Consider the following 14,274-nt stretch of genomic DNA (forward strand, 5'->3'; position numbering starts at 1 on the left):
TTTCGGTCTTTGAACCAGTACTTTGTCTTAATTATTTTAACCTTACAAATCTTAATATTTGGTAAGGCAGATCTCCCCATAGTGTCCTTTTTTAGCATTCTTTTGACCATTTTTTTGCCCTTTATTATTTTTTTCCTTTTATTAAGTCATATACACATAGATCATGAATACATTTCTACATTTATGGGGTACACTGTGTTGATTTTTTTAATGCAATTTGGAATGCTTACATCGAATTAATTATTATAGCTTTCACCTCATTTAATTATGTTAAGACATTTATGTGCTATACTTGACAGATTTGACTTGTACCCTTGCATATGCGCCATAGGTGTGGTCTGGCCTTTTACTAAACCTCCATCAAACCTCCCCCCACCCCTGTCATTCCACTCCTTTATCCTGGGCTATAGTTGTGATCTATCTTTCATAAGAAAGTGTGAGTAATTATAAATTGGTCTCATAAAAGTAATGAGTACATTGGATACTTTTTCTTCCATTCTTGAGATACTTTACTAAGAAGAATATGGATAGGGCTGGAACATATTCTTTTTTGCCCTTTAATATGTCATCATTAATTTTAGGATTGGGTTGTCAATTTGCTTGAAAAATTATTAACATTTTAATTGAAATGGCAATAAATTTATGGAAAAATTGGAGAGAATTATATCTATCTGGATTAAATCTTATAATCCACGTGTATGGTCTTAATAGTCATGGTTTATTTTTCTTCCCATTTTGATTTTTAAATGCTTTGTAACCTTCAAAATTCTTACAGATCTCTTGTTAGGCATCTTATAATTAGTGTCACCATTGTGAATGGTTATCTTCTTTTCATTACATGTGTGACATTACCTTTTGCTTATTGTACGAATAATGTTGATTTTTCTAGGCTGATCCGATAGATAGGAACCTTGCACACCTTTTTATCGTTTGCATTATTTACAGAGACAATTAGTAAACTGCAAGTAATGTTACCTTTATTTCTTTTGTTTTTAGTTCTTACACCTTTTTGTTTTAACTTTAAACAAATTTTTATTATTTGTTCTTGTTTTGTCCCCTGGTATCTACAGTGCAATGTTAACTATTAGAGGTTATTGTGGACATTTAGACATGTTTCAAACTTTGGTAGGAAGGTGTTTGACAATTTCCTCATAATATTTGCTGCAGGTTTTTTTTTTTTAATGTTTTTGGTAACCCATCTTTGTTTTTTTAATAGTATGTTTTATTATCTTGTTCGTTGTCCATCTTTGTTTTTTTGAGATGGAGTCTCACTTTGTCACCCTAGATAGAGTGCTATGGTAACAGCTCACAGCAACCTCAAACTCCGGGGCTCAAGTGATCATCTTGCCTCAGCTTCCCAAGTACCTGGGACTGTAGGCGCCCACCACAATGCTTGGCTATTTTTAGAGACCAGGGTCTCTCTCTGTCTCAGGCTGGTCTCAAATCTGAGAGCTCAGGCAGTACACCCGATTTGGCCTCTCAGAGTGCTAGGATTACAGGCGTTAGCCTGGGCCTGGCCTGCTGTGGGTTTTGAGATGCTGTTTGTTGTGGGATTTGCTATAGATACTACTTACCAGAATAAAGAAATCCCTTTGTAATCCTAGTTGGCCTAACAGGTTTTTATTATCATGAATGAGTTATACATTTTATTGGAATCTCGTTGAGATAAATTCTCACTTACATTTTAATATGATAGATTTATTAACGTTAGAGCTGTCCTTCTATTTATGGAGTTAATTCCTTTTGCTTTTTTGTTTTTCAAATACTGATGTACTTGATTTATTAGTATTGTATTTTGGTATTTTGTATCTACAGAGGGTGCCAAAAAGTCTATGCACATTTTAAGAAAAGACTGCATTAAAATTGTAATACTCAAGCCATGTTTGACTTATGCAGTTACAAGAGGTACTCAAACATGACTTGTATTCATCTATTTTTATTTGTATGTATTCAAAATTATAATTAAAATAGTTTTTTTCTTTCTTAAAAGGTGTATACTTTTGGGGGGACATACTGTGTATATTCCTAACCATGACTTGTGAGTTAGTTTTCTTCTGGGTACTGTCCTTGCCTGATTCTGATATTTTGTAACAGTGTCCTTCCCAGTGGAGTTTATCTCTGGGGTCTCTACTGAATGTTATGATTCTAGCAGCTCAGAGTGGATGGTAGCCTAGGGGAGTGCTGGGAATTTGCACCTTACCCGTAGTTGTCCTTTGTCTGGCCTCACCCTCTTCCTGTGTGGGTTAGCATCGGAAGGGATTCGTGAGGCCCCTTTGCAGATTTCCGGGTTGTCTCTGTGTTTAGGTCTCGTCCCTCCAGTTCTCTGCCCTGTACATTCAGTTGCTTAGTCTCCTGAGGCAGGTCTCTGTCTCCCCAGCTCAACAAAACCATCAAGCTCTGCTTGGTTCTCCCCATGCTGTGGCCCATGGAGAGCTTTCTGCAGAAGGTTTGGTGATCACAAGGCTCACTCACCTCACTTGGTTCTCTTCTCTTAGGAGCACAGTCCTGTGTTGCCAGTGAGCCAATGTCCTAAAACAGCCGTTTCATTTCTTACATACAGTCTTCTAGTTGTTTATGGCAAGGAGGCTTGTGTGGTAACAGAAATGCCTTCATAACCAACAGAAGAAATTATCTTTTAACTTATAACCCTTTCTAATCATTGTTTTTGTGTTTGGAATGGTGGAGGGTAGTTCGAGGGTTTGTTCACTGTGCTGTCTTGAGCAGAAGTTCTTGTATAGGATTATCTATTTTATCAATTGTTAGGTGCCTCCCCTCCTTTTCTATAAACTGAGTATTTCCCAGGATCTCTTTTTTCTTCCTGCACCTGAATTTCTTAGGCTTAATCCCTTTTGTATGGGAAGTTCAATAACTCATCACAGCTCCCACCAGCCTATTTTGATGTTCTTTTCTCTTTTTCCTGTTTCACTCTCACCACCTTTCAGAGTTCTTCTAAATATGGCTTCACAACTAATTTTTTTTTTTTTTTTGAGATAGAGTCTTATTGTATCACCTTTGATAGAGTGCTATGGTGTTACAGCTCACAGCAACCTCCAACTCTTGGGCTTAAGCTATTCTCTTGCCTCAGCCTCCCAAGCAGCTGGGACTATAGGCACCCACCACAATGCCCAGCCATTTTTTCACTGCAGTTGTCATTGTTGTTTGGCAGGCCCGGGCTGGGTTCGAACTCACCAGCTCCAGTGTATGTGGCTGGCACTCTAGCCACTGAGCTACAGGCGCCGAGCCCACAACTATTTCTATGAGTAGCTATAATATGCTGTTCAGTGTTGCAACAGACCGTGTGTATTTGCAGAGAGTATATTTCAATATTAATTCTGATGGAGAAACTCCTGCTGTTTGATCAAATAACCTGCATACCCGAGTCTGGAGATGCAGACATTATTAAGCAAGAGCCCATTGCCTGTCTTTCCTTTATAGATGTTGTTAAATCCCAGCATCATTTGGAAAGCAGGGACTCTGCATCGATATTCGTCAACCAAGGTGAAGTGTAAGCTCCCGACCTAGGGTACAGAAAATTCTGCATAAGCTACTTAACTGACCTTATAGTTTAACCTAGTTGGCCATTAGGAGATAACTCTGTAAACAGATGACTAATAATACGCAAGCCTAATAATACACGACAGCACACTGAAATGTGAGGTGAATGGTAAAGGTGGGCAGGAGCAAGGCGGCACAAAGACCAGGGTAGGGTAGCCGGGGGTGTGAGAGAGACTCGCAGGATGGGGCTTGCCAGCAGGGAACAGAGCACCCTGTGTGCAGGGACAGGGAGATGGGACTCCCAGGGGACTGGTAAGCTTCTCTAGGGAGGGGCCAGCGGGAATCGGGGGTGAGAAGGGGGGTTGGGGCCAGATGTTCGATGGTCTTAAAATTTTCCCCTGGGCAACTAAACTGTGTTGGAAGTTTTTGAATGAAGGAGAAAAAAACTGATTCAAAAAGCAGCATTTTGGGAAGACTGGTTTGTCAGCAAGTCTGAATTAGGATTTTGTTCCCTGGGCTGCTGCTTCTCAGACTTGGCTGCACATTGCAATCACCTGAGGAATGAGAGCACCGCAGCCTGGGGCCTTCCCTGGAGGTTCTAATTTAATCCATCTGGACTTAGGCCTGGGTTTCAGGAGTTTTAAAAGTTCCCTGGGTGATTCTAATGTGCAGTGGAGCCTGAGAACTGATATAGATTTGGAAATGTACAGACAGGATGGAAAATGTCCCCTTTTTTGCATTAAAAATAAAAGGGTAAATACTTTTACCGTAGCCGAGAATTCAGTACAGTAAAACAAGCTGTGGTATATGTATACCATGGAATACTATTCAGCCATTAAAAAAAATGGAGACTTTACATCCTTCGTATTAACCTGGATGGACGTGGAAGACATTATTCTTAGTAAAGTATCACAAGAATGGAGAAGCATGAATCCTATGTACTCAATTTTGATATGAGGACAATTAATGACAATTAAGGTTACGGGGGGGGAAGCAGAAAGAGGGATGGAGGGAGGGGGGTGGGGCCTTGGTGTGTGTCACACTTTATGGGGGCAAGACATGATTGAAAGAGGGACTTTACCTAACAATTGCAATCAGTGTAACCTGGCTTATTGTACCCTCAATGAATCCCCAACAATAAAAAAAAAACAACAAAAACCAAAACTCTAACCTCTGATGTGATGATATTTGGAGATGGGGTCTTTGGAAGGGAATTAGGGTTAAATGAGGTCATCCGGGTGGGGTCCCATGCTGGGATTAGTGCCCTTATAGGAATAGACATCAGAGAGCTCCACTCTCTCTCTAACAATGTGCACACACCAAGAAAAGATCATGTGAGGACACAGCAAGAAAGAGGTCATCCACAGTGCAGGAAGACAGGCCTCACCTCATCTAGTCATTGCTGGGACTCCAGTCTCAACTTTCAGCCTCCAAAACTGTGATAAAATAAATTTCTGTTGTTTAAACTAAAAAAAAAAAAAGCCAATTACAATGTGAAAACACTCAACTTGCAAGTATAAAAATATAAATCTTTAAAACTTACGAGTAGAAGACTGTCAATTTCCAAATGCTATGATCAGTGGTTCTCAAACTTGAGGGTACGTCATCAGCACCTGCAGGTCCAGTCACACTTTGCTGGGTTCCAGTTTCAGATTTAGCAGGCCTGGGGCAGCCCGGGAAGGTGTATTTCCAAAGTTTTTTCAGGTGATGCTGCTGCCGTTGGTCTGGATGCCATGCTTTGAGAATCATTACTGTGTGGGGTCCAAATATTGTAGGAAAAATGGTTTGATAAAATGTGACGAAGGGACACGAGTTTTGCATTTTCACTCAGATGAGGGGCTTAATTTGGCATTTAGGGAATCTGTTCCCTCCCCCAGTTCCAGTCAACCTCTCTTTGTATGCTCTAGAGAGCTGCCTGAGCCTGGTAGGGTGGGTGGAAGAGACAATTGCTTCCTCATTGTCCTTACTATACTTCTAAAATTTACTACAAAAGGATGGTATTTTATATATTCATGCTATTACGTAACATGTTCTTTTTCTTTCAGTAAAATATTTGTGAGTTCCAAGTATTTTTTTTCCCTTTTATTATTCTCTCCCTTCCTCCCTCACATTACCATGTGCAAAATTTGAAGAGTTAAAAAAAAAAAATCACTACCCTTTTCCATTTGCAATCCATCCAGGGATGGACAGATAGGTCCTTGGGGGACGTCCTCAGTGCTATGGGGGACGTCAGGCCTTGGCCTCAACGTAGGTGCTGGCTTTTGCAAGCTGCTCGGTGCAGCCTTGCTGGTGGACGAGAAGACCAGTTGCCGTGCACCTTGGGAGGGAGGAGAAGGGGAAATCATTCTCAGATGTTAAACTGAAACATGTTTCTAATCGAAAGCATGAAGAGAATGTATACATGAAAGAGCCCAGGGGGTGATCTCTGGCAGAGGCACAGCTTTGAAAGCCAAGTCCAGACCTTGCTTGTGGCCGCTTCTGTTCTCTTAGGTGGGGCCTGTTCCCATTTCTGTGACGTTTCATAAATAACCTGGCTGAGCATGAACCCAGAGCTCAGCATCTCAGACACAGGGAGAAAGTTTACTCAATGAGGTGGGAAAACTCTGATAAATTAGAATCCTGAATTCTAGAAGCATATAGCTTTTGAATTAGAATTCTAGAAATGTAATGTGGGAACAGCCCTTGGGGACCATTTTAAAACAAGTGGCTGCTGCTGTACTCATGACCCCAAATACACACAGGTGCAGAGGCCAGGGTTCAGTGACTCACCAGGTCACCTAGGGAGGTCAATTTTTTCTTTTTTCTTTCTTTTTCTTTTTTTAAAGCGTTCTTCCCACTTTTTGAAAAATTGTCAGCCTGGTATTTTGACACTCAAGGGTCAGTATTACATATTTAAATCAGTATTTGCTATAACTAATAGGAATAATACTGTAGATTACAGTGATTCTCAACTTGTGGGTCACAACCCACAGGAACTGTATTAAAGGGCCGTGGCATTAGGAAGGATGAAAAGTATCTTCTCTTTATAGAAAATCAACAGGTGTTGGAGCTTTTAGTTCTTGGTCATTTGGCTCTGAGTTACTACGTCTTCTGAGAGTCATTCTGTAAATGTTTTATGGTTTGAATCTTGCACTGACTCTTTTGGAAGATCTTGCAGTGGAATAAGCCCCAGGACAAGAATTTAAGTCTGAGGCAGACTGGTAGCAAGGGAGCAGCGTAACAAATATATTTGAACAAATAACGAAGGGACTGAAGGAATATGCCTGTAGGCCTATGGCATAACCTAATAAAACTGAAGTCAGTAACATCTGAACTTCCAAGGGACCATACCCATCATAAAATCCACTTCCCTTAGCCCTAAGCCCCCAGCCCTGCTAACTTTAAAACTCTGCTTGGTCACAAGCCTGATGATTCCAAGTATAGACATCTTAGCAAATAGGACATGAAGTAGTACTGTCTTTTTGGTTGTCTTTCATTATAAAATTGGGGATGGTGTACAGAGCCCTGCAGTTTTGTGCCAGCCATCAGGTGTGTGTTGGGTGACTTTCAACCTTTCTGCCCTTGGTTTTCTCATATGTTAGAGAGTGGGTTGGACTTAATTTCTAAAACAATGACTCTAAAATATGACTGCCTACATAAAGTGAAGGCTGTTGTAGAGCACTTTTAGGGGTTGGGGATTGGATTGGGCTTTTGTTATTTGCCAGTTCTTAGCAAAAAATTTAAGCTTACGATTAAAATTAAACTTCACATTAAACTTAAATTTAAGTGTAAGCCACGGAACACAATTTAAAAATATTGGCAGAGCATTTTTCAAAGTTTTTTTTCCTGTGTTTTGTGATGCCTTGCACCTAGAACAAAGTGGTAAAGAATGGTGGCTTTGGAGCTAGCTCATATGGCTTCAAATCCTCTTCTGTTCACTAATAATTACTTAACCTGTGTGTCTGTTTTTTCTTCTGTAAAATGGGCAAAATAACACGTCTTATTAAAAATGATTGCAGGGCATTAAATTTGTGCATATATAGTATCAAAACAGTGTCTCACCTAGGAAGCCATTAATAAATATTAGCCATTATAACCATCACCACCATCACGAGTGTTTTAAAGTGTGGTTTTATTGTGTTGGAGAACAGTCTGATGGTCCTGTTAACCTTTGGCAGAATTAGAACGTCTATAATGCTTTTCTTCTGTTGTCTCCACAGCAAGTTGTGTTCCACCGTGCCAGAACGGAGGGATGTGTCTCCGGCCTCAACTCTGTGTGTGTAAACCAGGGACCAAGGGCAAAGCCTGTGAGACAGTTGCTGGCCAGGACAGCTCACCACCAGGCTTTGGAGGGCAGAGTCCTGGGTCTGCCTCCTCCTGGGTTCCTCCTGAGCAAGCAGCAAAGCACATGTCGTCTAAGCAAGCTGACACTCTACCAAGAGTCAGTCCTGTGGCCCAGATGACCTTGACCCTCAAGCCGAAGCCTTCAGTTGCACTCTCCCAGCAGATACGTTCTCAGTGAGTGTTTTGAACTTGCCTCTGGTTGACGAGCATCTTACTTACTCTCTAGGATGCATCGCTTTAAATCTCTTCCCTTTTCCTGCATAATTTGTAGACATCGTTGGGTAATAATGTCTTTCTTTCCTTAAGGTTTTATGTGTTAGGCTTATATACCAAATCCCTTAAAAATACTGTTTGATGTACTATTTGATTGCAGTGGAGATGTGAGTTTAAAAATTCTTTGCTTTTTTTTTGGTGGGGGATATGCTTAAGAATTTTGAAATCAGTTAAAGTGAGAAACAGGGAGTGTGATTTTTAAAAGATAATAGGGAAAAACGAGGAACTCAGCTTTGCACGGAGAAGGTATTCAAACGAAGCAAGTCCATGGAAAGAGATGATTTCTCCGCTTCAGTGGTAGGTTAAGTGCATCTTCTGTTAATACTACATTTATCTTCCAGCCACCACGTGGGTCCATTTTTGGTGGATGAGCTTGTTTTCTATTTATGGGAATGTGGGATTTTTTTTCTTAGTGTTAGGAAGTAAGTGCTATTTGGAACAAAATGAGAACTTACGGATCACAAAGATTATCCATCCCTGTCCCCCTCTGAGTTGTAGCCGAAGCAGCCGTTTAGTTGTGCTGGGTCCCTACATAAAGTCTCTCCTCTTAATTAGCTATTCTATATGGATACTAAGATGCAGGATTTACTGCAACTATCCCTTGTCATTTGTCTAGGAATGTAAAATACAGGAAGTTCCCAACTTGAAAATGGGCTTGACCCTGCAGTTCATTTGTAAGTCACTTGCTTGGAATTTTGGAATGCTCTTTTCCTCTGTAGAGACAGCGTCCACATGCTGATTAGTACCTACCCAGCCCACAGAAGCTATTTAAGCTGTTGCTATAGATGAAATTATCCTAATTTATACTTCCCCTTCAAGTAGGCCACCTATCATTTCTTCTGAGTGGGGTCTTTATAAATTTTCCTTTCTCTTCCCTCCTTAATCTTTTTTTCTATTTTCCTTCATTTTTCTCTTATTTCTTCCTATCTTATAATAATTCCATTCTACCACGATAAATAGATTGATGGTTAAAGTCTAACCACTTTGCATTTCCATTGGAAAACACATCCTGCAGCTCTCAATAAGCAAGGATGGTAGGTATAACGAATACTTGGTAAAAGGCTTATTATGTGCCAGGCATTGTTTTATATACTTTGTATGTATAATTAATTTATAACTCACAATGACCCTCTAAAGTAGATGCCTTTATTAACTCTATTTCACAGATGAGAAAACTGAGGTGCAGAGTGGTTAAGTAATTTGTTCAAGGTGACACAGTTAATAAGTGACAGTTTTAGGATTTAAATGGAGATAGTCAGGGCTGGGTGCGGTGGCTCACACCTGTAATCTAGCACTCTGGGAGGCTGAGGTGGGCAGACTGCTTGAGCTCAGGAGTTGGAGATCAGCCTGAGCAAGACTGAGACTCCCATCTCTACCAAAAATAGAAAAACTAGCCAGGCCTTGTGGGCACCTGTAGTCCCAGCTACTTGGGAGGCTGAGGCAAGAGGTGTGCTCAAGCCCAAGACATTGAGGTTGCTGTGAGCTATGATGATGCCATGGCACTCTTCCCGGGGCAACAGAATGAGACTCTGTCTCAAGAAAAAAAAAAAAAGCGGTGGGGGGGGGTAGTCAGGTTTCTTCATCCATGTACTAAAGGAGAGTGTTGGCAAATATTTTCTCTAATACTCCAGATAGTAAATACCTTCAGCTTTGTAGGATATACGGTTCCTGCTACAGCTACTTAGTTCTGCCTTGTAGCACAAAAGGAGCCACAGATGATGCCTAAATGAATGAGCATGACTGTGTTCCAATAACACTTAGTTATGGGCATTGAAGCTTGACTTTCATATGCATTCACAGGTTATTATTTTTTTTCCAACATTAAAAAAGATAAAAATAATCCTTAACTTGTGGGCTGAAAAAAAAAACAGGCTGTGGACCAGATTAATCTATGAGCTGAAGTTTGCTAACCCCTTCTAAACGATAGTAGTGTTATTGCTTTGTGCCAGAATATGAATGGAGTTGTGTCCTTGGAGTGATATAAAGCCTCGAGTATGTCATAGCTAGACAGTCTCCCATCCAGCATTGTTCTGGATCTAAAAAACAAAGAACAAGTGGGTGGTGATCAAGAGTCAGATTACTGTGCATTGCAATTTTTCTACATTATTACTTATGTAAACTGCGAAGTAATTTACAAGCAACATTATTCATCTTGAATATCAACATCTACTGTTAGCATTTGACCCTCTAAGATGTGTATATATGGGCTGTTAGTAAGAACCATATGTCAGATGTCAGATAAAAGTAGAGTCTTTTTTCCCCTTCTTTTGGTAGCAGCAGTGTAATTTAGACAAGAATGTTGTGAGGAGGCTAAGGTTTCAGCTCTGACTTGGCTTTGGTAAAATAAAGTCATTGAGAAATTTGCTTTGGAGACTTCATCTGCTGAATGAAGATTCTTTTTATGGCAGCATTTGTTAGAGATGTGTATGTGGGCGTGCCTACTGCGTGCTTTTGAGTAAGGTGAAGAGCTGGCCTAGGATGCTATCACTTTGGATCTTTACTTAATAAATGTTTATAGATTGCCCCATAGTCTGGTTACTGAGGGAGGACTAAAATGTACTGGAGTGTCCTCACAACGTAGCTGTTGGCTTCTCTCAGAATGTGCGATCCCAGACTGGGGAGAGCAAGAAAAACCACGGTACCCTTTCAGTCTGTGGTCTTGAAGATGACACATCTTCCCTTTCACCTTATTCTCTCATTAAAAGCAAGTCGCTAAGTCTAGTCCTCACTCAGATAGACTGGCAAGTACTCTGTACTCCTTGAAGGGAGAAATATCAAGGACTAGTGATGCAGAGTAACACATTCTGTAGAAGGCTTTAAAATGTAAGGTTGAAAACCAGGCTGATGACTTAGATTTCAACAAAAATTTTTAAAAGACACAAAACAAAATAGAAAAAAGAGTACTGGAGAGAGGACTTGTAGTTTTAAAAAGGCTTAGGAAACATATTGACCAGTCATAATATTTGGATTGTGTTTCTATCCTGATTTGAAAATAAAAACTGAAAATAAAAAAAGATAACAATGTGATTTATAGGAGATGCATACCAATGCTGACATTGATGGGGAATTTGACGATAAAAAGAATGATTGTTGATTTTTGAGCACTGTGATCATGGCCTTGTAGTTATATTTGTAAGGAGGAGAATCATATTAACGTATTTACAGGTTAAATTTTATGATGTCTGAAATTTGATTCAAAATGATTCCTTGGGTTGGAGTACAGAGGTAACAAGATTGGTTAGGAAGTGGTAATTATTGAAGCTGGATGATGGGCAGGCACATGGGGGTTTCTTACAAAATTCTCTGTTTATATTTTTGACATTTTCTGTTTTAAAGAGTAAAAAAAAAAAAGGGAAAGTTTCAAGTAGGAGAGTGCTACAATTTGTTCTTTGGAAGATTAATCTGTCTGTAGTATCTAAAATGGATGAGAACCAGTGGTAATTGCTGGCTGGCTGAGTAACAAGGGGTGTTGGTGACGGGATGGAGAGGAAGGAAGTGAGGAGTTATTGGAAAACTGCTGGCACCTGATTGAATGTGGAAGGCAAGAGGAGAGAGAATCAGGTACAGTGAAGACTTAGCACAGTGGGAAAGAGGGAGGATGTGGGGGTCTTTCCATATTGCCATTTTTTAAGGATTGCTTTAGTAAGATCAGGGATCTGTCTTTTAAGGTGTTTGATACTTGGTAAATGGATGGTCTCTGACGGAGCTTCATGGTTAAATAGCTAAGATCATCTCTCTGTACCCTATTAGGGAACAAGAACAAGTGGGTGTCAGTAGTACAAGGCTGGCTGCTTGGTCAGCTATTGGTTTGGAAAGTCTCTGGCCAGTTAATTCTGGCAGTAGTCATTATTGTAGTTGGTAATTTCATTCATGCTTTTCATTGAAGCTTTTTCCCAAGTTTCCTGGGCCACATCATGGGCACTCCATCAGCTGAAGAATAGACTAAATGATGTCTGATCTTTTTGTGTACACATTTTCATAGTCACTTTTCATATTCTTTGAACCTTTACTCCACATTCTAATACTCGGTTGTTTAGAAAGCCCATATTAAAACATGAGGTTATTATCATAATTGCATCCTATAGATGTGATTCAAATGTTGCCGTCAATGGTTCATCCAAGGTTTGCCACTGTTAGATTATAGGTGCACCCCAGGGTCTGGTCTGTCTTTGATTCTATTTGTAAAAAGGTGTTAATGCTTATAAGTTATAGCTGGAAGGATCAACAGAGGAGCAAACTGAAAAGTGTTCAGCTTTCTAGAGTTTTTTTCATCACCTCTCAGTATCATTATTCACATATGCATTGGCGTTCTCCATAAAAGTTTATTTTCAACTTTTAGTACTATTAAATGGAGCTGTCTAGACTTTATGTAAGATGCCCATTTTTTTTTTTTTTAATCACTTCTTGGCCTTTTGGCTAAGATCAAGGATAGTACCTGTTCTTATCAGTTTAGAATGCCCATTTTTATCCATGTTAATTGTGATGGATGTTGTAGGCACTGACTGACCATGGACCATGAGACAGAGGTCATTAAGGACGTTCTTTAGCTGCTAATGTCTTCTGGTTGTTTAGAGAATGTTGGTGCAGTAACTACTGCTTTGCCAAATGGAGACCCGTTATCTATAGGGCATGAGAAGGAAGCACTTTTGCAAGAGACAGTGTATCCAGTCTCTCTTTGAGCTTGAGAAGGAAGTCTGGTTTTGCTCAGGATGTGGATGTCAGGTCTATCTGGGGAGCTCACATGTATCCAGTCTTTTTTTTTCTTTTCTTCCCTGGCAATGGCCATTTTCATCATCTTCTGGTATCCTGATGGTACAAAAAACATTGGTTAGTTTCTCCAGAAAAACTACTTTTTTCCTGTCTCAAACCACGCGAGAGGACTGGATGTATCTAATGTTATCAGTTGTTCCCGTTTTCTGTTGTCGTCTTTGGAGATGCGGTGAAGATAAAAGATCTTTTACAAAACCAGGAATAATTCAAATGTGTTCTATATTTATCAAGTGAGTTTATAGTCTGCCAGATATTTTCTAAATATAGAGAAAGGCTCTTTAAAATCCATTGAGATGATGGGTGCTACTTTCAGAGTTGTTGAGAAATGAGTACTCGGCGTTTATCATGAGTCAGGAAGCAGTGGTGAGAGATATCTGAGCCCGGAAGGAGGAGAGAGCGCTTCAGGGTCCTTCATCTCTGCACACCACTTATCTTCCTGTCCCTGTGGTTGTGAGTCTTCAGAAACGGGCGGAAGAACTTGTGGAATGTTCCCGTATTCTGCCCTCCTAATTAACAACAACAGGTACTCTCCTTCCCTTTATTTGGATCTTCTCATACTTTCCCCCGCCCCACTAAGGGTAAAAATAGCCCATTATGAAGGCGGACCAACAGCTAAAGCTTCAGGCAGAGGGGTCAGGCTTTTTACCACACTGCTAGTCGATCTTGGGACATTGGTTGAGCTTATTAAAGCAACCAAGGAATTGGTCAGTATTCAAATAGACACTCCCCCCAAATGATTACTCAGACTAAAAGGAGGGACCTTACTTAACTTTGACCCCTTACCTTGACCCCACTGTCCTCCTCCTAGGCTTCTCTTCTGTGGGGCCCTATACTTACCATTATCAGAGCGCTTACTAAGATGGTCTTTCATCTGTTTGCATAGAGGTACATGGAAGGACTTCAATAAAAATAAATTTATTTTATTTTATTTTGAGTTTTGCCTGGAGAGAATAATAACATCTAAGCCTTTGTCTGAGGTCTGTTCCATGAATACTTACATTGCAGTAGTTACCTTTTCCTCCTGAAATAACACCATTTGCTTGTAAAGCCCTGAATGTTCTGCAGAGACCTTTGCATTCCTTATTGTTTTTGATCTGCCCAACACGTCTGTGAGGGAGATGAAGGTTTTGATCCCTCCTTTATGATGTGGAAAGAAAGGCGAAGTGTCAGAAAGTTGAAGAGAGGGACTCTGAGGATTATAGTGCTCATTTCGTGATGCCTTAGGGATGGGATGAGAAATTTGAACCAGTGTTTATCATATGTATGTGTGCGTGTAGTTATTTATTTATTTTAAACTTTTAAAAACTGAAGTTAAAATGAAATTTCCTACGGAAAAGTACAAAAATCGTAAGCGCGCACAGCCTAATGATTATTCCAAAGTGACATCACGCTTAGGTAAGTACCAACCACATT

At 40.1% G+C, this 14,274-nt stretch overlaps 1 protein-coding gene and 1 non-coding gene across 10 annotated transcripts in view; both read left to right on the plus strand.

The window, feature by feature from the left end:
* The window catches only part of LTBP1 (latent transforming growth factor beta binding protein 1), a 476,142-nt gene that overhangs the window by 78,293 nt on the left and 383,575 nt on the right, over positions 1–14,274 (plus strand). For all 9 annotated transcript variants that reach the window (XM_053588228.1, XM_053588226.1, XM_053588219.1 and 6 more), the window contains exon 3: positions 7,695–7,992. In XM_053588228.1, coding sequence (XP_053444203.1) covers positions 7,695–7,992 — 298 coding nt within the window. The remainder of the gene's footprint in view (positions 1–7,694; positions 7,993–14,274) is intronic.
* On the plus strand, positions 12,488–12,673 carry LOC128585002 (U2 spliceosomal RNA). Its single transcript, XR_008379781.1, has one exon. It is a non-coding gene; the product is annotated as a U2 spliceosomal RNA (small nuclear RNA).

Source organism: Nycticebus coucang, chromosome 4 (genome assembly GCF_027406575.1).
Source record: "Nycticebus coucang isolate mNycCou1 chromosome 4, mNycCou1.pri, whole genome shotgun sequence".
Lineage (NCBI taxonomy): Eukaryota > Metazoa > Chordata > Mammalia > Primates > Lorisidae > Nycticebus > Nycticebus coucang.